At 40.7% G+C, this 22,885-nt stretch overlaps 1 protein-coding gene across 1 annotated transcript; it reads right to left on the minus strand.

Moving 5' to 3' along the window:
* Nucleotides 1-2,563: 2,563 nt before the first annotated feature.
* igf1 (insulin-like growth factor 1) lies at nucleotides 2,564-22,079 on the minus strand. The gene is made up of 5 exons (XM_086270122.1): nucleotides 21,801-22,079; nucleotides 20,315-20,474; nucleotides 10,367-10,614; nucleotides 10,175-10,207; nucleotides 2,564-8,338 (listed from the first exon to the last, which is right to left on the minus strand). Exons 1-5 carry the CDS (start codon nucleotides 21,846-21,848, stop codon nucleotides 8,279-8,281), a joined length of 549 nt encoding a protein of 182 aa, XP_086126248.1. The 5' UTR covers nucleotides 21,849-22,079; the 3' UTR covers nucleotides 2,564-8,278.
* Between the last annotated feature and the right edge of the window lie 806 nt (nucleotides 22,080-22,885).

Below are 22,885 nucleotides of genomic sequence, written 5' to 3' on the forward strand. Positions count from 1 at the left end.
TGTGAGCTTCGTGCTCTGTTGTTGTAACCTTTCCCGCTCTTTCTTTCTGATAATGTATCCCTCCCTTTTCCCATATTTATTCTTATAGAGGGTGCATTCATGGACAGGGGATGGACTGGGAATTCAAAGCAAGTCCACCTGATTCATGAGCCTCTGGGCTCTGTCAGCTCCCCTGGCACTTGCCGAGAGGAATCAACGAACTCTGAGCTGTGGTGAAGGTCTCTCTATCTGGTAACTGCGTTTTTCACCCAGTCCGAATTTCTAAGAAATCATTACCATAATTCTGTAACAAAGAACATTAGTAGAAAAGCCAAGAGTCAAATAATCTTATGAAGACCAGATGTGATTCAGTGGGTATCCATGAACATTATTTACTAAATCTTTATGTTTCCACAACACCGCTTGTCAAATCTTCAACTCATGCCAACAAAGTTTATTCAACTACTGACTGCAGTTGGTCTTGTTTGTATGCGCTTGTAATTGCATCCAGATCTGATTCGGTCTGTGCGTCTTTTAAATTTTGAGCTCGGTTAAGCTGCAGAGTGTTTTTATCAACGGCTTTGTCAGCTGCTTGCATCACCTGTCAGTTGCCGGTGCTGTATTTCAATCACACCACCTACATCTTTGTGCGTAAACGAGACCTCATAATAAGACTGGGCTCTATGACATCAGTAGCAGCATTGTTTAATAGTCCTTCAGGGTACAGCATGTTATTTCCTCGTCCTGTATTAACACGCTGCCTTTCATCACCGACACTCATCTTCTAATGAAAAACAAAAAAGAAAGTAAAAGGCAAACACTGTTGCAGTGCAGGGGAAGCTCTGGTTCCAAGGAAATGTGATGCTTCGTCCAGGATGCTTCACATCTATGTGTGTGTCTTGAGCTGTGCCAGAGGCCGGCGTGCTGCATTCAGCAGAGATGCGGGTGCAGAAGAGGGGGGATCGCATTTTGGGCAGGATTTTTTTTTTTTTTTTGCCCAGAGAACAGACCATGGTTTCCTGGAACAATGCAGCTGATGAGAGCCTCTCCAAGGAAAATAAGGCTCTGACATCATGGGTTCTTAAAGCACACAGCTGAGCCAACACTCTCCTGCTATAATCAAGTCTCAGTGAATTTCCACTGTTGACTGAAATTGAGAGAAAGAGAATCTCCAATTCTGAAGCTTTACATGGTTTTTTTGAATACATTCTTTAATCTAGCTGCTAATATTCTTGAGTTAGCACCGTGCTCTTGCACTTTGCACTGCATTTGGCTTGCAGTAGCAATCAAATTACACACAGGGCTACTTGTAAATTTCTCATAGTAAACTCATCATTTTCCAAGACTGGATTTTTACCTCCAAAATGTAAAAACATTTAAGATTAAAGACAAAAAATGCTGACAACAGCAAGGAGCAAAAGTTAGAACTCGGTGAAGTGAAATCCTGGGTGTCCTTTTGGAAAAAAATGGATGGTGGGAGACTGATGAGGCCTTACAACTTCTTTTTCTTTTCTTTTTTGTAAAACAACCAGCAGAATAAGTAGTAAAATTGGTGAGGGTAGTAAAACAGACCACAAGGTCATTCAAAAGACAATTGTGTGCTTAAGATGAGGAGTTGAAGAGTGTGGAGAGATTGTGTTTCAGAGCCCAGTCCAAAATCTGTGTCCTCAGATGCACTGGATCCCGAGTGCACGTAGATCAATGGGAAGAGATTGTTCTTTCCACAACCATCCTGGTTCCTGAGGTTATTCAAACATGTTTGTGTGTTGCACTCTTCTGACTCACCATGTAATGCAAAATTAGCCCATATAAGAGTATAAAATGAGCATTTTAAAGACATCCTAACCTTGATATTCACTCCGATAACTGGCTTTCTTTCTCTCCACTGCACACGATCTCTCCAATTTATTTGAACTCTAAATCTTGCAAGCTTGCAACCTGCAATTGTCCCATTAGGGTAAGATAATTGATTCAGTATTAGTCATGGAGAGGGATGAAATAACATCCAGGATGGTCAGGATGACCGGAACCTTGCCGGCGTTCCTGCTGTTTCACATTTTGATCTCCGCTGTCTGCTGAGCGTCAGCCAGAGAGTCAGTTTATCAGGGTTTTATTGTTGCCCCATATACATCAGTTCTTTAAAAAAAAATAAAAAATAAAAATTTAAGTGCTGACAACGAGCAGAGCTCAGCGCTGTCACTGTTAGCATCCCCCAATAGAGCTGAGACATGCAGGAAGCACCACGCCCCTTCTCTGCTTGCTTTGGCAGATCCTGCTGCCTCTTAGGAAGTATTACTTTGTCATTTAGCCCAACCAGATTCATATGCATGGTGCACAAAGCCTCAGCTTGAGTTATGGCTTTATCCATGACCAAAATGTCTTTAAAGATTTAAGAGGGACGAACTTCTACTTTGTAATTATCTGCTGTTTATGTGTCTGACTCCACTGGGTTCCTAATAAAAGCCATATAGATGCTACCAGTGTGATGTTATGTGGCAGGGAGAGTAATGTCTTTACAGGGTTATGTTTCCCCAGAGATTTTTATAAGTTAATACACATGCAGTATGAAAGAACGCTCCAGCCATTTCTGTGATGTTGACAAGTGGTTTATTCAGCAGGAATGGTGAACAGTTTGTCAGTATTTTTTTTTTTTTTTGTCTACAGAAGGCAATCAAGCACCATGAATAACAGCGCTCCAATCAGACAGTTGTTTTGGACAGTGACCTTCAGGAAATTGTATCATCTCGTATAACACCTCATATAATCATTAATGACTCACACGCTCCCATGATCCAGGCTTTATTGATCATTGCATACCACTGACAAACTGGAATGTTTCATTCATTGTGTGAAGATGGTTGCTGCAGCTTCTGTTTTTTAATGCACAAACTGTATTTCAGGTACCAGAAACATAGTGTGACGGGTGTACTGTTGTTGTAGTGAAATTGAGACAGTGATACCATCATTTGATATTTAATGAACAGCTCATTGGTTTCATTCATGATACAATAATGGTGAGTGAGGCTTCACTTTAATCAAAAAGTCTTTGGTTTATACCATTTATCTGAAGATCTGGGAGGACCAGAGCTGTTCTCCAGCCAGCTTCCTATTTCATTTCTGCTGCCAGGTTGACTAATAAGACAGTTTGCTTAGAATAAACACTAAAGAATATAGCAAATCCACATTATACAACCTTTTTAGAAACAAAAACACACTTTTAAATTAATCTGTGAAAATAAGTTTTAATTGAGAATTGATAACGAATGTTTTGGACAAGATAAATTAAACTCCTGGGTTACTCTTAAAGCCAGACAATGCAATCTTAGTTCAGTTCTCAACATGGGCTAATTTCATTTTTAACTGTAGCTTAAATATGAAGCCAGGTTCAGTAGCCCGTTAAGCTGGGCTTACACTGTGCGATTTTTGGCCCATTTTGAGCCGATTTTTGAGTCGTGCGCCCATTTTGGTGATCGGCCCGATTTTGGCCTTTATCGTCCGTCGTGGATCGTGTAGTATACGTTGGGTAACGAGAAGCGATTAACACCTCACGACCAGCTCCCGATCATCAATCGCTTGGTCGTGAGGATTTCAAACCGATTTGAAATCCTCCCGACCGTCGTGAGGGTATCACCGCAGCCGCTCACACTGCGCACACGCAAACACATAAATGTCGGTGAAAAAGACGGAGCAGCACGGCAGTGCAGCGTGTGAGCTGAACACAAGCGATGGAGGCACTTGTAGAACTTTGGAAAGCTCATCCGAGCCTTTTTGATGTGGCCTCACAAAATTATCACGACCACAACAACCGTGAAAATAGTTGGCTCTACACTGCTGCTCAATCACAGCTGATCAATGTTTTTCATTAGCAATTTAGCAAAGTTGATGGTGGTGGTGCATGTCTGTGTGAGTGAAAGACAGAGGGAGAGCGAGCGACAGAATTTCTGTTATAACCTTCATTTTATGGACGCACAGTGTGAGCACTCAGGTCGCATCAGAGCATCGGGCCGTATAGTGTGAGACCTGCATCGTGACCGACGAACTTCTAACCTCTACGAGTCAATCGTGCAGTTTGAGCAGGAGCTGAATAACGCGACTGAAAAAAATCGCACAACGTAAGCCCAGTTTTCGTTTAGCTTAGCAATGTTAGCTAGGAACAGGGAACAGCTGCCTTGGCTCTGCCCAGAGGGTTTTATTTATTTATTTTTTAAAGCTCCTCTAAAGCTCAGAATCTTGTTTATCTAATCTTTAAAAATTGAGGTGAAATAACACACAGGATTCACTTCCTGTGTTAATCTGTGAGCTTTAGGATTGCTAGTGGGCGGATTACATTGAGTACACGTAGTCAGCAAGCTAAGCTAACTGGCTAAATAAAAAATGTAGAGACAAAGCACAAGTAATAATTCAGCCCTACATTTATTTTGTGGGAAGATCACTTCTTTTCTGTCACGACTGTTAGCACCAACAGACTAAATAATGGAGAAGTGTGTTAAAGGCAATTAGCCAGGAGTGGGAACGGGAAGAATGGGAAAACTGCAATTATGGCTGTATTTTTCTAAGCTCTGCTGAACCACTGTGTTAAAGTTATAAAGTTAATATATCTGCAAATGGCTTTGCTAGTTTTCTAATAGCTAAAAAAAACAAAAAACAAAAAAACAAAGATAAAAATAATCCTCTGGGGTTTTTTAAAAAATCTGGAGTTTTGAGATAGCAGCAGGAATTTTATTAACATTTCAAGTACAACTTGTGATTGTTTCCCCATGCCAATGGAGTAGTTTTCAGAAGAGCTCACAATCTCTGTGAAGCAGCTCTTTAATTTTAGTTAAATAGAATAAAATATTGAACTTTATGCCATTATATTCCATGTTGACAGGCACAGGTCCAACTCAAAGATATTTTTTTTCAATGACCCTAATCCTTCACTGTATGTCATACCCATTTTAGTCTTATCTGCTGAAGCCAGTGAAGCTGTATCTGGATAAATCTGCAGGTGTAAGTTATTATCAGAAAAAAAATTTTTAAATATACTAAGGCAGACATGTTGTCTTACAATTTTTAGATGATGTGGTTTGTTGGTAGTTGAACTGTGATTTTCAAAATGCTGCGAACTTTAAATGTTGTCAGTTACTTTGGAACCGACTCTGAGTAATAGTTAATTAAATCTATAAATAATAATTACATTGGCTAACCAACACTCATAGGCATAGGCAACCAGATGCCAAAGCAGAAGAGGTTTAAACCTGCATTCTTTTCAAATGCTACCAGAGGGTGACTCCTGCAGATTCAAAATTACTTTCTGTCCTATATAAATTTGTGTGGTTTCAAAGTTCATCTTTTCTGGTTTCAAAGCATCAAGAATGGTGTAAAAAAAAAAAAAAAAAAAAAAAAAAAAAAGAAAAGGGAAAAAAAAGGAATAAATAAATCAGCTCAAGACCTCAACAGGATTTCTCAAACTAGTGGCTGACTTCACAGTGCCCATCTTATATACTGTCAATGTACTCAGGTTTGGGTGAGTCCTTAGTTGTGAGCCCAGTAAGACTGAGGACCATATAATCAATAAAAATGTTATTAGGTAAGAGCGTGTCAACTAAACTATCGACCAGTCAACTCTGAGTCCACAGCCCTACTTTCGTAGGGTTCGTCACCCCGTCTCTATGAGAGTAGCAACGACCTCTTTTTATTTATGTCATTAAATTAAAGATCCAGATTCTAAATATGTTACTGAAATGGGTACATTTGGGATTTTTGTTGGATGTATGCTGATTGTCTACTGTTTGACAAAGGTTGCATTGTCTTGTTTTAAGTAATTTCAATAGCTGGTACTTTGACTTCCAGTTAGGTGAATTATCACCAACACACACATCTGGACAGACAAAAGTACACGATGACTTTTTACAATCTTAATACAATTGGAAGAATCATTGTTCACAGTTATTTTGTCAAGTTATTTGGCATAAGGGATCTATATTGAGAAAATAATTTAAAACAGTAGAAAAAATAGCATTTTGCCTTCTTGGGAACACAACATGGTATATTCATTTCCTTTTTTTTTTTTTTTTTAAATTCTTCATGCATTCACAGATTTCACACAGATACATTTACTCGCTTAGACTACTACCTTATTGAAACAGCTTACAAATAAAAACACTATTAAAATGGTGGCCACAAGGCTGTGCAAAAGGGAAGACCTCCAATGTAAGCCCTGCCATCAGTCTCTTAGCCATCTCTTGCAAGTAACAAACTACAAAATAGCACCATTATACAGTGGATAGGATTCTTAATACAGTTTTGTTATATGAAACCATCATGTACAATGAATGATAGTAATGCATAGGTTAACATAATGGGAATACTGTTTGATTATACACAGGCAGAGGAGACAGAGCCAGAGATGAGTCGTCTTGGGCAATTATTATTTTTTTCTTATCGTTTTTTTTTTTTTTTATCGGGTTTTTTTTTTTTTTTTTTTTTTTGGAGGCTTAAACAAACAGCCGTTTTTGTTAGTCCTCATGCAAGGACTTCTCAGAACTGGCTTTTCATCAAAGTTGGTGTATGTCTGCATGACCTTTGCTTGTAGTTGCATAACTCTAATTTACCTTGTGAGTGCTTTTGTATGTGTATTTGTATTCTGATATGCGAACATCACATCACCAGAAAGATTTGTCCTTGTGGTTTTGCCAACGTTCACCAAATATGTGTGTTTCTTGGGTGCACTCTGCAATGAATGCAGTGGAGGTTTATTCTACTCTTGCCATCAGATAAAGTTGCAAAATTCTCAGCCTTCCTAAGCTAATAAAATATCCAGGTCAAGATCAATCACTTAAATTCATACGTGTGAAGGCTCTGCTTTTTTTTTTAGAGCACTTGCTTTGACTAAACTGGGGTGGGTGGCTGTAGCTCAGGTGGCAGAGCAGGTCAGCCACTAATCAGAAGGTCGGTGGCTCGATCCCAGGCTGCATCCTGGCTGCATGCCAAATATCCTTGGGCAAGATACTAACCCCATGTTTGCCTACTGGTGGTGGTCAGAGGGCCCGGTGGCGCCTGTGTCCGGCAGCCTCGCCTCTGTCAGTGCGCCCCAGGGCAGCTGTGGCTACAATGTAGCTTGCCATCGCCAGTGTGTGTGAATGGGTGGATGACTGAATGTAGTGTAAAGCGCTTTGGGGTCCTACGGACTAGAAAAGCGCTATACAAATGCAGGCCATTTACCATTTACCATTTAAACTTTCATAACATCGTGTTTACCCTTGAACACGGGTTGTGAGTGGAAACCTGTGTTCAAGGTTAAACACAGGTTTCCACTCAAACGGAAATGTTGACTGAACTGTTGTCAAAAATCAAATTTGGCTGGGGTGTTGACACGTGAAAGGATGCAGACGACAAACATTTTGCCTGATTGTCATTATTTGACTTTTTCCGCTTCAGTTTGCCAAATGCACTTTGACTTCACCGAAGGACACGCTTCTGAGGGCCAAACGAGAACTCAGTTTTAGCTTCTGGTTAATTTGTTTTTCTGTTTTGGAAAATGTGAAAAATCCCAGTCTTGTTTTTGTAGTACCTTCTGTACTACCTACTTTCTTTAAAATCCCCTCTAATAGTGCTTGAGCTCTTTTTATAATGTTTGGATTGTAGACTCAGTCCTCAGGTTTTGAACACTTCCTGGGGCTTAAGAGAGATTTGGACTGATCTCAAACCTTCCAGCGACTCCTCGTAGTAAGGTTTAGACTTAGGCTCAAGTTAACATACCTACAACAATGTTCAAACTCTGATGAACCACCTGGTCTTTGTCCTTAAAGCAAACCTTTTTTATTTATTTTTTTTACATAATAAAAATATCCACAGTAATGGATGGTGCATAAAAACAAACTCTGAAGGTAATATATCAGCTTTGAACTGGGGTACTAACTGTTAAATGTGACCGAGCCACAGTCATGCTGCTCTCTGATTGGCTGAGGCCCAGATACGTTCCCATCTTTCCTGGAGCCTGGGGAGGCTGCAGCTCCCACATGGAGGTATAATAAGCTCTTGTTCGTGTCTTAGCAGCTAAACTAGTCTGTTACATTGCATTAACAAAGAATTCCTCCCAGTATGGAATGGTGCAGTGTATAAAATAATCACAACTTTCCACATCAGACCCTTACACACCACCTAGCTCTCTGTTTTCAATCATTTTGAAGAGCTTTTCAGGTCATTATTAGCATCTTCTTTCTTTTGTTTTACAGTGAACCATTCCACAGGGGTACCAGGTAAGGCCACTCCCTTCTCTCCTCCCAAGTTGCTGGGCATTTGTCCATTTGCTCCTTCCCTACATTCTGTAATTCCTGCCCCCCGAACTTCCTCGACTTGAGTTTTTCTGGTGGACTTCCTGCAACAAAAAAGAAACACTTTTTTTTTTTTTTTTAGATGTACAGCAGAGATATAGAAGATACCGGATGGCCTGGTCTTCTGTACTTATTTGGTCAAAATTCATCTACCCGGCAGTTTTCATATTGCTTTATCCAACTTGGGGGTCACAAGGGGTTGGAACACATCCCAACTGATATTAGGTAAAAAGTGCAATACACTCTGTGTGGTTACCCATGCATCTTGGGGCTAATTTAGAGAAACTTAGAAATACACACTTTCACATCTATGGCCAGTTCAGAATGACCACTTTACTTAACAACCGCATCTTTGGTCAGTGGAAAGAAATGAAATCAGATATGTAATCTCCAAACAGAAAGACCCTAGCCAACCAGGATGCTCAAACTTAGAACCTAAAACAGCTGCTAACCACAGCAACATGATGGTGATGGTGATAAACAATAATGAAACAAAACAAATTTTTCATTTTTTATTTCTGGTAACTTCAAATAGGAATCAATTTTAGTACCTAACTTCCAAATCCCAAAAAGTTGTTTTCATTCATCTGTACATTACACTTTCAGTGGGAGAAAGGTTTTGTTAATGATCCAACTGTCCTTTTCATTCCACAATGAACCGAATCAACGTTCTGGTATGATGGAACATGCATCAAGACATTCCAACATCCAAATGTTGGTCTAAAAGTGATCTTGTCTAAGGTCAGTCATATGCCATAAGGATTCTTACACTGGTTAGGGTAACACTAGAGCAGATGGGGTATCCTGGTCTTGTATTCAAGCAACTGACAGCAAGGGGAAATCAGGGGGAAATTGCTTTGGACTGTGCTCTGGAAGAGTCCAGAATCTAGTAATAGTAAAAGCCCTTAAAATTACCTGACCTGACTGCTGATCACTTTCTTCACTCTCAGTGTTTAAATAACTTCTTCTTCCACTAACATCTGCACATCCTAGCCTCTAAACAGGGTTTTTATGTGCCTGAGCCATGCAAGACCTAAGTAAGGGAAAGTACATAAGTAGTTCTGCCTGTACTTATTACAGTACTTATTCTAGTAGATTCTAGGAGTAGTTATCTACTTAGTTCTTAACTCCTTACCTCCCTGCCAAGGAGGTCTGCATATTTTAAATCAACGATATGTTCTTTATATAATTGATTTTTGGACTCTAAATGAATTCAAACAAATGCAGCTCACTGAATTTTTCTTCAACATCCTTCCCTCTACAATGCTTGATTTTACACTCTGCCTCTTCTGAGTGTGGTTATTCTGATCAGACGTGGGCACTCGGATTTCAAATGCATTCAGTCAGAAAACATGCTATATTCGGACAGAGTATGATCTCAACCTTCGAACAGATCTAAAATTGTTCACCACCAACTGCCAGTGATGTACGAACAGCTGCAAACATAAAATCACTAAACGTGATATGTATGCTTTGGCTCCTTCCCTTGCATGTGTTGTATTGTAAGCTATCTGAATTTTAGGACATAATGTAAAGTAGCAGAGTGGAGATTGTGCCTGGGGAGTGCCACTGCAGGTCTACCACAAAAACCACTTAGTTTCTTCTTCCGATTCTAATGGTGTTCTTTTTTTGAGAAAAGAGTAAAAAGCACATGGTTGAATTTTAAAATGCTCACACTATGACACCGAATCCATATTTAGAAATTACACGTTCTTTAGTTGCCCCCTGATGTTCTAGAACTAGGATTTATATAAAGTTTTCATTTCTTGTAAAAAGATTGCCCTGCTTTTGAAACTCTTACGTCATTGGCGAGATTGCGTATTTGATAAAGCTTAGATGACAAAAGGACAATGAAACATGAGATCATTTTGCATGCATACCTTGAAGGATGAACTATGTCCAGGTGAAGGTCTCTGTGGAAGAAAAAATAGGTCACTTTAGTTTCTGCTAATTAAGCTATATTACCTTAATTAATCAGGATATTATGCACGTATGTTCTGAGTATGTAACAAAATGTAAATTCAATCCAATCAACAATTTTTAAAATTTATCTGTTTTGATGCTTTGCTCACCTTCTTGTTTTTTGTCTTGTCTGGCTGAGGCGCTGTCCTACGCTCTGTCCCCTTGCTCGCTCTGCTACTAACCTTGGGTGTTCTTGGCATGTCTGTGTGCCGCTGTGAACGCACAGAGCGAGAAATCTTGGGAGTCTTGACAGGTGCACAGTACATCTCAAGGCGCTGCAGCTCACAGCTTTGGAAGCAGCACTCATCCACGATGCCACGTGACCGCCTTGCACTGGGGCCATAGCCTGTTGGTTTATCTGTTTGAGAAGAACGGCAGCAGGTTTTAGACAATGGAGAGACAGAACCAGTTCCATTGCTTAGTTCTAATTTTCTACCCAACAAAATTGGTGGCTAGTGCGCTGAAATAAAGGACTCATTGATCCAAACTTTACTACTTCAGAAAGAAATCTGCACTTGTTTACACGAGCTGGTATAAAAAGGCTAGGTAGCAATATTTTGGCTCTTGAGTGGACTTGAAGAAAAACCATAGATTTGTTTAATGATTTCATATGACTGGATATATTCTAAAAGTATATTTATATAAAAAGTCAGCCAGAGACAACATTTTAAATCGGTTAACAAAACTATTGCTAGCTTAATTTGCTATCATCCTATAGGAAAAAAAAAATCTGTTAATGGTAAATGTCCGTTCAGCCAGTAAAATCAGTGTTGTCCGCATTTGTTTACCTGCTTCTAAATTAAGGGAACTTTGATTTGAAATTTAGTACATAATTTAAGTGGTAAATTTGTCCTCATGCTTATGGCCAGTACAGGTTTAGCTGAACCAGCCAAACTCAACAACAAAAATATTGATGTTAGCTAGGAAGCAAAAAGGAACAATGTTGTTTCATGATTTCCGTGCTTTCTACATATAATTGCATATATTTTTTAATTTGTACAAATATAAAGCATAGGCCAGAAAAAACACTTTACATGTGTACAGCTGACAAAACATTTTTATATTAGCCAACAAAATCCGTGCCTTTGTCTATTTTTTCCCAAAATACCCATTGATTTAAAGTTTACTACGCATTTTCAGTTGAAATTGTCACTTTTGAGTCTTTAAATTATGACATTATTATTTTCCCTTTCCTATGCTTCTTATTTTTTTAATAGAATTAATCAAAGACATTCTGGCGATGGCTGGACGCCGACGCCACGCTCGTAATAAAGCTGTGATAACAGCCGTACGGTCTCAGTGACACTGATTTCTTACATGTAAAATTTACAACATATCACATTGCACACTGTGGACTCATTTTGGCAGCTGCATCAATGTAAAAAAAAAAAACCTTTCAAAAAAAAGGAGGGAAAGGGGTGGGGGAAGGGGGGCAGTCACCCAAATGGTGAGAATATCCTGCTCAGCCATTTTGGCCCAGGTGTCTTTTACATAGTCCAGCGAGGCCAAGCCACAAGTCCCCTGGGCCCGATCCACCTGCAGAAACATCCAGGCAGGCTTTTAGGACCACACCACCATTGGCTATGTCCCACTGTTCATTCACATTTTTATTTGGCAGAAGCACCCTGGAGGCTCGTTCAAATAACACAGATTTTGAGGATGGAGACATGATGCATGCTCACTGCATGAAGTAAAGAAGCAAAGCCAGCTAGCAAAGGTGTTTTGGGTATTTTGCTTTTTGGGGGAGGTTTTTGAGTCCAAATAATACATCTCAGGGCGTGACAGATTTTTGACTCAATGATCACATTTAGTTACAGTGACGCCAGTACTCACTTCCTCTTTTAACTCCCTAACCCCCCAGAACCCACCCTCTTTGGTGGCTTTTAGAAAAACCCAGACTTCCCATTTACAATTCCCTGCTCACCTTGAACAATATAGTCCTGATGGGCTTTTCCCTGTTACCAAATGAAATAATAATAATTTAATATGGCATTTACAAGGAGGAAATGCCTTTCCCTCTCAGAGTTAATAGCTCTTGGCTCAGAAGACTGCCAGTGCTGACAAAGTGCATTAACTTCTGCTCTCTGTCTGCCTTGTCCTGACAACGTTATTTTGAACAGAGAGCAGCTTTCATTCAGAAACAGAAGCATCTTTCTCCTCAGACCCCCAGACACAAAGCAGAGTGGAGGCTAACAGAGGTGTGAATGAAGAGGAGGAGATGGGGGGTGATAGGGAGGCTTTCATGTTGCTCATCAGGTAGCTGGATGCTAAAAATACCTTGTGCACCTGCATTATTTAGGAAACAGAAGAACTGGATTTACCCAGATCTCAGACTTCTAAACTAGATGTGTGCAAACTAGAAAACTGAAATATTTAAATGGCTGAAAAAAAATCTTGATTTGGATATTTAAACTATTTATTATATACAGTATTCATTTTGTTTTTCTAAGAAATTCTTTCAGTGCTTGTCCCACTGAGTAACAGTGGGCCAAGCATTGGCTGTTCTATTAACACCTGACGTGAAGACATTTAAAATGAGAAAATTGCGACACTGAGCCCTGGCTGGTGATTATATAATGGTTTCTGAAAGCCAAAAGAGGGGCTGTGCTTCAATGCCTGGCCTGTTTTTCAATCCCCCAACCCCCCCACCCCCCCAATAAAGCCTTACAAATTAACATCCGCTATTATTCTGAAAATAGTTTGCCACCCTGCTGCACAAACAGCTGGAAGGGACAGGGTAATCAGCTGGTGCCGGTTGTAACATGTAGGATAATCAGCTCAGGCAGGTTAGGGGAAAACACGCATATAATAATCAGGTCTAAAAGCTTTGGATAACTGCTGTAATCCCCCATCAACAAAGAATTGTTTTCTGTGACTGTTAAATAAGGGTAAATAAAGAAGATGCAAAAAAGGTTTTGCCGATTTTGCAAAAGTCAGTCTGAAGGAAAACTTAAAGAAAGAACGTTTCTTTTGATTATTAAATACCAACTGTCTTTAGGAAGGACCTTTAACAACTTACTTCTTTGCAGATGATGCCAGCCTGTACAAATATTTCTAACCAGAGCAGCACATACCGTACTTGGTGGTGAATTCGAGAAAATAAAGAGAAAAAAGCCAGAGGTTTATTTAGGAGGGCCTGATACACTGGATAGCTATGCATGTCGCACAACCGGTGAGTCAAGGAACCACAACTAACACACACATCTCTGAGAAACCCTGGACATTGAAAAAGCTATTCTTTTCAGACGTTTTATGAACATTTTGATGTGTTCTGAGGTATTTTCCTTTGTCCATAAGTGTGTTAACTTTGGAATAAGTTCTACCGGTTGTAAACTGAAAACAACCACAGTCTTTGTCCACTACGAATTAGCCACTTAGACATTTACAGAACCTTCTTTTAAGTGCTTTTTAAAGGCCAAATCATAACTTTTGTCTCATTGTATCACTGATATGCACATTAGCACTCAACCCAAAATCTGAAGCCGTGTGGACTAGCACCACTGCAGTCACACCAATTAAAAGTCAAGTGAAAGCTTGTTTCATACGCCATGTGTAGTTTAGTGATGTCTTGCACAACCTTGATCTTGTTCTTGTTTTGAATTTGCACACACTGTTTTCTCTTTTTGACTTTTTCCTGTTGTTCAGCCAAACACAGCAAACTAAGCAGCTCTTCTTCCTCCATCAGGAGGTCCACACGATTTCTAGTGAGCATGTGTGGAACGCATCTGCGTAGACTTGACCCCGGTTAAATATGTATAGAAGCACTGTTTGAAGTTTAAGTCTACAGCTGGCTGCACAAAAACCACAAATTGGTCTTTGGGGTGGAGTACTTCTTCACCTTGGATGTCACTCTGACAGCATCCTTCTTAACAGAAGCTATGCTATAGTTTTGACTAGCCACAATCTATGTTAGTTTTTCGTAAAGTCTTTCATCTGATGTCACCGCACGGTTCCCTGAAACATCTTTGGTTTGGTATTTGACAGGCTCAGCATGCATAGTGCTCATTCCTCCAAGGAACAGCACCGGAGAGAGATGGCTCAATTTCCCCATTCCAGAGTGGCACAGAAAGCATCTGAGTTTTACAGCTTGGTCATGGTCAATAAAAAGCAGTGGATTCTTGGAGCCAGTGCACTGCTCCTCCTGTGAAGTGTCAGGGAGTTTACGGCTGGGCAGGGACTAGAAAAGCTGCTTTAAGTACTAGAAACTATCCCTTTATCATTGGTACCATGTTTTACGGCTTGTGAGAATTTGAACCTTATCCAAATGCATTATGAATATTTAAAGATGGATTTTTCAGGGTATGTGTTCTTGAAAAAGTTTTGCAACAACTTTTGGAATTTACAAATGTAACGTAATTTTTTCTCATGATCGGTAGTTGGGAGACAAGTTAAGTTATCATTACATGGTTAGTGGTCATGTGTCTGCAAAGCCTCGACACTGGAAGTCTTTATCACCAGTTGGTGGCCATTAAAAAAGATCGCAGGGGAAAGAACTTTGCCTGGAAGCTGCATCCATCTTTTAGATTGTCTGCGGTTAATGCCTGTGTTTGATCATGTATTTCTTCTGCTTATCGTGGAGATAAATGTCATTATTTATTATAGCCTTGAGTATTTGAATAGTTATCGAATTTAGGAAGGCTACATTTCTGCATTACAGACAAATGTAATGTGATCACTGCTGTGCATGAGTCTTTGGTTACACCTAACAAGCGAAACCAAGCCATTTTATGAGATCTATAAAGACAAAAGAACGCCATGAAGAAGATATCTATAAATCTAACTAATGTTCCCCTGTTTTCTTTGTAGAAGGCCTGCATAATGTGAATGAATGAAAAGGTTAAGTATTTTTTAGTGTCCTCAAATCCCTCGAGTCTCAACTTCACCTAATGTACAGATTTAAATCTGGACAACGCCTGCCTGTCCTTTTCATGAGAAGCCTCTTTGTTCCAGTATTTCGCAGCGGGGGTCAGAGATGTTTAGTTTCAGGTCTTCATGGGAAATCGACACCTTTTCATAGCGATGGAGAAGACACAGGAGGGCTTTCTTCGGGCCTTGGTGCCTTCCGCTGTGTGCCCAGGTCCAGTGCAAAACTATGGCGGGAGGGGATGGTGGAGGGTGTCCTGATCATCCTGTAATCCACATAATCCCCTGCTGCTGAGGGACCAGGCCTCGCCATGCGTGAGTCTAAGTGCGTGCATGTGACGTGCTGTTTACACATTCTCCCTCTTTCTCCAGCTCAAGTGGCTCTGAATAAAACTGGCAGGGACAGACACTGAAAAGGAAGTCATATCTCATCCTCCACTCTCCTTTCCACCTTCAACTCACCTGAGCACACTGCATTTTATATTTGGTTGCCTTCTTATTGGGTATTTGTGTAGCGACGATGAGCTTTTGGCTGAAAAAAGGATGGATTATTTCATCTTCTTTGCAGACACTATGCAGAAGTCTTACAGAGTAAGATTAAATATCTCGTGCTCACTCTAAAACAGCTGAATATTTCAGCATGAACTAAAAGTGACTTAGAACGCGGAGCTACTTAGCACTCACACTTCAGCCAAAAAACGTCCCATAACAGATCTGATTCATGGAATGAACATCCCAGTGAAATCACCCCGCAGTCCTGCCTGCTAAAGCATTACAAAGACAACTAAGGATTTTTTTAGGTCGGGCTAATAATTGGAAAAACTGACTGCAGGTTTTTTTTTCTCTGTTTCATTGACCGCAGTTTGTTTAATTACCCTTTAAAAAAATGAATTTCCACCAACTAATGTTTTCTGTCAGGGTAGGAAATCTGCAGTTGTGAAATACAAGTGTGCTTCACTTTACTGGTGGCAAGGCAAAAAGCACTGTGAGCACATAAAGCCCGCTGTTGTTGCAACACTGTCTCTGCACACATTATCAATCAGAGGGCTGCCAAGTTCAACACGGCCAGACTGGAGGGGAAGAGTTCAGGGAAAGGATCACGCTTCCTTTGGCCAAGCCGTTACTCTGCCGCGTCCTATGGACGACAGAGCCCAAATGGATTCTCCAGATATTTTACTGACTAGAAGCAAAGGAAAAGGGATGACAGCGAGAATATGAGAGAGCGAGAGAAACCGAGGACGACGGCGAGAAGCATATTTTCCAAGGCACAGCACCCTGCTGCTCAAACCTCGTCATCTTTTTCAGAGAATGGCTGGAGTGTTCATGAAATACGTCTCTTTTTAACAGGAAAAAGTAGCATTGATAGATGGATGCTGTGTAGTCCACTGACAGCTCAGTGTAAGGTAATGTGGGAAAGACAAATACGTTCCACCAACCACCACAAAAAGGTCTGTTCCTGTTTAAGAAGTATATTCTACATGAGGATTCATGAGTTGCATTGGCTTCTGTTCAACACTTTCCCATTTAATAAACTGCAGTTAAACTCCGGTATCAGTATCCAACCCTTTGTCACATTCCCACATCACCCGGCTCTGAACACTCTCATACCTTGTCAAAATCCTAAACATATCAAAAACTTTTAAGCTACAGCTGCAGACAGGTCACGGGACCATTTCAAAATCGGAGAAATGAAATGTTCAGAGTTGGGGTTTAAAAAAAAAAAAAAAAAGACTGCTAAGGAAAAAAAGATGCCAAAGTTCAAACCTGTTTACTCAGAATCCAAGGCCTGCACTTATTAAAATGTTATGTTTGATCATTTAAAGAAGAAGACGCTGAAGCCGAGGGAATCCAAAGACCAAAAAGTCTTAACAGGCAGAATACTGGCAATCGGACTGGCTGTCAAGACCACTTCACAGCATGTGGGTATTTCCAGGAGCATCTGGACGAACACGGCTCGCAGCTTTGCAGTAGCTTGGTGGCTCTCCAAAAAACTTTCTGGCAAATGCCATACAGAGGCCCTGACGCAGAGAATGATGTGGACTGGTCCTGGAAAAGCTGCAAGGAGCAGGATTCGGGGAGAGGAGCAGCAAGGTGCATGCTGACACTGCTATCTGTAAAGAAATCTATTTACATTCAGAAGACGCAATTCCATAGAATTTAAATTATTTAATTTGTAGAATCTCTTAGCATAACAGCCAGAAACATGGTTTAGGTTATGCAACTCAGACCCTTTGTTAAGGTTAGAGAAGGGGTAAGAGAGAGATTTTACAGTGATGTGTGAATTGTATTGTGCCTATTTAATTTCCAATCTCTCCGAAACAAAGTCATACATAAACAAGCTGGTAGAAAGCAGGAAATTGATCTGAGAGTAGCTTCTGGCTTTTAAAAGAGAAGCCAACATGGAAGTGCTTTAAACCTGCATTTTTTTCCAGGCCACTAGAGGGTGATAGCTGTAGTTTGAAAAAGACTTCTGGTCCTATAGAAGTCTTTGGGAAAATTACCTTCTGACTTGAGTTCTGTAAACACTTTCCTGCATAATGCACTTTGTATGCAGTGTCAGACGTTTTTCATGACAGGTGTAGCTAGTCCCATCAAAGCACAGTTCAGATGATTCTCAGTGCCAAACGAGAACAGTTGATAGCTGAGCTGATGAACTTGTACAAATCCAGTTGACCAACTCTTATATTTAAGCTGCATGAAGAGTCTATTATATTCTGATACAGCGACAGATAGCTGAAGAGACACCATGGCCAAGCAATGGTTCTTGTTATGTTTCTGTAGTCCGACTGAAGGGCGCAAGTGTAGTTGGTGCAGGGTAATGTAAAATCTTTGTGTTCGTGTAAATTACCAGGCACACAGACGCCTCCTCAGAGCCTCATACTCGCATCACATGACACAAATGGACTCGAGCCTAAAGCATATCCCATCTATTAGTTTGTCCCCAGTTGCTATACACATCTATATACATCTGCACGCCACTTTAGAACCCACTTCCATCCATGGCACACCTTTCCATGTATATTGAAAGGTGGAAAGGTCCCAGAACAGAGCCATGCCACCACATGCAGAGATCTGCAGATGGAAATAACCCTTCAACAATAAGAACCTTTAGAGGGTTGGCTGTAGCTCAGGAAGAGCAGGTCACCTACTGATCGGAAGGTTGGTGGTTTGGTCCCTGGCTCCTCTAGTTTGCATGCCAAGTGTCCTTGGGCAAGATACTAACCCCAAGTTGCTCTCCAATGCATCCATCGGAGTATGCATGTGTTAGAAAGCACTATGAATAGAGAAGGTTCTTGTGGAATGGGTGTGATTGGGTGAATGTGGCATGTTGTATAGAGCCTTTTGAGTACTCCGAAAGAGTAGAAAAGCGCTATATAAGAATCAATCAGTCCACTTGTATACGTTATGTTATGTTCTTACTAACTGCAGTGCTAACCATGACCTAGTGTGTTGCCGTAATTTTTTCACAAATACTTTAGATTAGTAGAAGTAGCTCTGTGGTCCAAACCTATAATTGCGACTTTGTTCATCACATGAACTGAAGATGAGGTATTTCCTAGTTTGAGGTTGTGGGCCCTGCAGTACCCTTAAAAGCTGGCCCACACGTTGTGGAATCACAGCACCACAGTACTTGGTTTAGGTCAGTTAAGGATTTAAACCCAGCTGTTAAGCATTGTTTCAACACCAGAGTGTATAGACAATATTTGTATTGAAGTCCCTTAAACCTGCATTTTTTTTCTTCTAATGGCCAGCAGGGGGCGACTCCTCTGGTGCAAAAATGGGAAAAGTCGGACTACGTAGAATTCTATTAGGAGATGACCAGATCATCTCCTGCGATCTGTGATTTCAGTAAACACTTTGCTGATTATTGGTTTTTAGCTAATGCAACATGATGATTACGTAGTAAATTATGGTCAAATAGGACCATAAAGCAGGGTAGGTTTTATCATAGGGTGAAGTCTATGCTGCTTGCATTTAGACTAAGCTTGTGAATGCCATCCATTCTCTTCTGCTTATCCAATTCATTTCAATCAGCTACATTTTAGTGATAATTAGGAAAAAAATAATGGGTTATCAAGCCAAACTAAGTTATTGAACGCAGTAAAGTTATCTGCTAAACCTGCGCATGGCTTTAGACCACTACTGCCCACTTCTTCTGGCCTCTAATTGTCCTACACGATAGAAAAGGTATATTTTCAAACTATTCAGGTTCAAGCGAAGGTGAAAGAAATCAATTACTGGAAAAGAGAAGAACTGCAAATGCATTATAGATGCTGCTGATCTCCAAGAGAAATCTTATATCTTCTTCTTCTGTTTTTCGAACTGGCAGCTGACAAAGTCTACCACATGTGGAAAATCTTTCATAACTTTGGGACCAAACCAAACCATTTAAAATGGATTGTTATGACAAAACTGCACAGGAGTCAGAGGGAGAACTAATAATTTTATGAATAAGAAATGACTGTTGGTGGAGATGTGATGCTCGTTGAGGACATTTGCTGAAACTGGCTTAATTGATGGATGCCAGCCAGAGAAAAGTGAATAATAAGCTTCTAACCTTCAGCTCTGTGGGAGCCAACTATACTGTTAATGTACAGTCGTGCTGCTCGTCTCTGACAGACAAAGCAGGATACATGTCCTGAGAAACTCTGGCTGCCGGTGGAACATTGCACCTAACCTTCATAGCTCCATATATCCTGTGCTGCTCTGGGCTAGGTTGTACCCTTAATGGAAAAATTGGAGATTTAAATCCTGGTTTCTTGGTCGAGGGTTTTCTTTGGGTGGCTCTCCCTTCTCTGGTGGAAAAAAGAAAAAACTTCACTGCAACATTTACTTTCTACCCCTCCTTTTTCTTGGAGATAGCCAAATTCCACTTAAAGCCCTTTCCCTCTGGTCACAGCTGCGATTTGCCACCAATAAGAGTTACTTATCATTATTCCATATTTCATCTAACTTTTCTCATTCAGAATTTGACCTCGGTGATGAGAGTAGCATTAAAACAAATGTACAGGGAATTTAAATATAAGATGTAAGAGTGGATGAGGAATGAATTAAGTAAAAAAAAAAAAAACATTAAGGGAAAGCCAAGACGAGATGTCAAACTGGCTGTTCTTTTATTTATGAGCTCGCAGGAGGTGGAGAGCTCTGGGACATATACAGCCAACCTTTATGAATAAATAAAAAGGTGCACTTACTGAAATAAAAGCCTCGCTCTCCACAGACAAACTGCAGCGTGTCGACCAGCTCCGCCCCGCACAGGGTCTCAGGGCCCGCCCCTGTTGCCGTCGGAGTCAGGGTGAGGACGCACAGCAGTAGTGAGAGGGTGTGGCTACAGGAGATACAGCACATCGCACTCTGCGCACAGGGAGAGAGCAAGAACATTTTCACAGCATCATCGGAAAAAGAGTTTCATTTAACCACAACTCAAAGCTTCATGCACTCTTCTCCATTTAGCGCATCTGCTGTGACAGTTTGTTGCACAGTGTCTTGCTCAAAGGCACGTCAGTAAGTGGCAGTATTACACTCGCACTGTCAAACACAGGGTTGAAAAAAAAAAAAGGCAGCCAGCTTAAAGTTGGGAATCCAGGATGTTCCATCTGCTAAAAAGGGGAAAGAAACAGATGGTAACTTTACAGGAGTTTGGAGATGTGGAGGAAAATGTATTAAATCCAGACTCGCACTCGGTGCCAGAGTCAGTCAAACAGGAGGCTGAGCAGCTCTGATGCTCCGGAGCGCCTGTGCGTAACCGAGCGGAGCGCGTCCAAATTGAAAACACACTATACCCCCCTCCTCTCCTTCTCGTCCATCCGCCCGGCTTCTGTGTAGTGGGTCTTAGCAAGTTAACAACAATCTGCATTAATCACATTAATTAAATGCAGGCTATCTATCATTAACAACCAGTTTAACATTTAAAATGTGCCAAAGCCTAGCTGTCAGCGCATTATTAGGCGCAAAAGTGCCTCGACACTCAGAAAGGAGAATAAATGAGCTGCCAAGAGATCTTTCCGATCCAAAATGTGAGATGGAAAAAGGCTCTCCCGCCAAAGCCCGCGGAGGAAGCTGACTGGGCCAAATGTACATAATAAAGAGAATAAACACGGAACGTTATCCATCTACATCACAACCGCAAAGTCCCGACGCCCGCAAGTGTTTCTTGATAATCTCTCCTCTCTCCCGCTCTCTGTCTTTCAACCCCGCAGAGGAATCAGGTTAGATATTTACCACGTAAATTATGCAGACTCAGCAGTAATTACTTTGAAAGTTGCACAGCTGCATTAGGGCTTTCTGGTGGAAAAAAGCGCCGGGCGCACGGAAAATGTCCAAATTCATACCTGCGCTGAAAGTCATGCACGATCCATGTCAATGATTTTTTGATTGCAAAAAAAAAAAAGAAGAAAAAAGAATCAAAGCAAAATGTAGAAAATATAATTATCTCTGGAAAAAAATAAAATAGATTACCAGGACATGCGGGAGAGTTGTTCCATAAGTGGATGAAAAGGAGAAAAATGTGAATAAATCCGCACCAATGCATGCGTTCAAAAGCTGTGAAATACAAGCAAGCGATAAGAATCCCCTTTTATTGTTTCTTTTTAAAGTAGGCGAAGATGCTCTGTGCAAATAGTGAGCAAGTGAAGAATCAAGGTGATAATGTATAGTGTCAAAGGAAATCAGGTAAGTTACCTTGAAGACATCACATAAATGCCACTGAAAGGAAAAAGCGCTAGACATCCCCACGGGTCTCCACAAGACAAAGCCCGACGAAAATGAACTTGTTTAAAGTCATTAAAAACAGGGAGAAAGAGGATGAGATGCGGGCAATGTCACATCTCAATATTCCGACTTTGTTCCATTGCGCAGGCTCGTTTTGGAGAAGTGAGATTTAGCGAACAGGAGACGGATTTAGAGAGAAAATCCCTCACATTTATCTACATTACACAGACATTTTCAACAGGAAACAGCTGGGGCAGCATTTGCCTCCTACTCGTCCTAAGTTATTCATTAAGGATTTTGGGCACATATTCAAATAACGTCATTTCTGTTTTTTCTCAGAACGGGATTGAATTTTGATCTCTCTAAGACTTGGTTAGTAGTTCAGATCAGCCCCACCACCACCAGCAGCAGTAGCAGCAGCGGCTCACACTCTTACAAACGCATTATTTTGTGCCCTGAAAGCTCATGAAGGAGAAGTTAAAGACGAGCTGGCGGTTGTGATATGGCTCTTTGCTGTTGTGCGTAATTTGGCACCGCGTAACTGAACAGCAAGTCTCTCCACTAGTGGTTTGATTAAATAAATCATTAAAAACACTTTCCCACTTGGTCACCGCAGTGCTCCCAACTCGAAAACCTCACAAGGAAAAGCTAAATAAATGTGAACCGGAGTGAAAATGTAAAAATGTGACATTTTTATTACAGTAAGGAGCAAACTTGAGCCAGAAAGCCACATGTGAAGCCCTGTTTCTTCTAAATGAGAGCCACTGTGCAGGGTTTGCTGCCTTTCTGCACACTGTCACTGCATAATCCTGGTGTATGTCTCTGGTTTTCTCTCCCTTCTTGCTGATTTTCACTTAATAGAAGTGGGTTCGCCTGTAAATAACATCTGATGCTCCTGTGAACTAGAGTGGAAAAATAAAAAAAGGAGGAAAAAAAAAAGAAAAACACATGGGGTTTTATGATGAAGAAGACATTTATTTCATACCCTTGGAGCAATCGTCTGCACTGACAGACTCTTGATGCAGGGCCACCCACTGTCATCATGTTGAAGATGG

The sequence above is a fragment of the Aulonocara sp. 'chitande type north' Nkhata Bay genome, linkage group LG17 (genome assembly GCF_057382095.1).
Source record: "Aulonocara sp. 'chitande type north' Nkhata Bay isolate Kocher_YH1m ecotype deep benthic linkage group LG17, A_spYH_male_GT1.1, whole genome shotgun sequence".
NCBI lineage: Eukaryota > Metazoa > Chordata > Actinopteri > Cichliformes > Cichlidae > Aulonocara > Aulonocara sp. 'chitande type north' Nkhata Bay.

Bases quoted from the DNA above. Each gene is read 5' to 3' on its own strand.
- igf1 (XM_086270122.1), bottom strand. From the start codon at position 21,848: ATGTCTAGCGCTTTTTCCTTTCAGTGGCATTTATGTGATGTCTTCAAG. The intron at 10,615-20,314 runs GTAAGTGCACCT...CTTCTCAAACAG, and splicing joins AGAGCGAGGCTTTTATTTCA to ATAAACCAACAGGCTATGGC. The intron at 8,339-10,174 runs GTATGCATGCAA...TTTTTGTTGCAG, and splicing joins GACATAGTTCATCCTTCAAG to GAAGTCCACCAGAAAAACTC.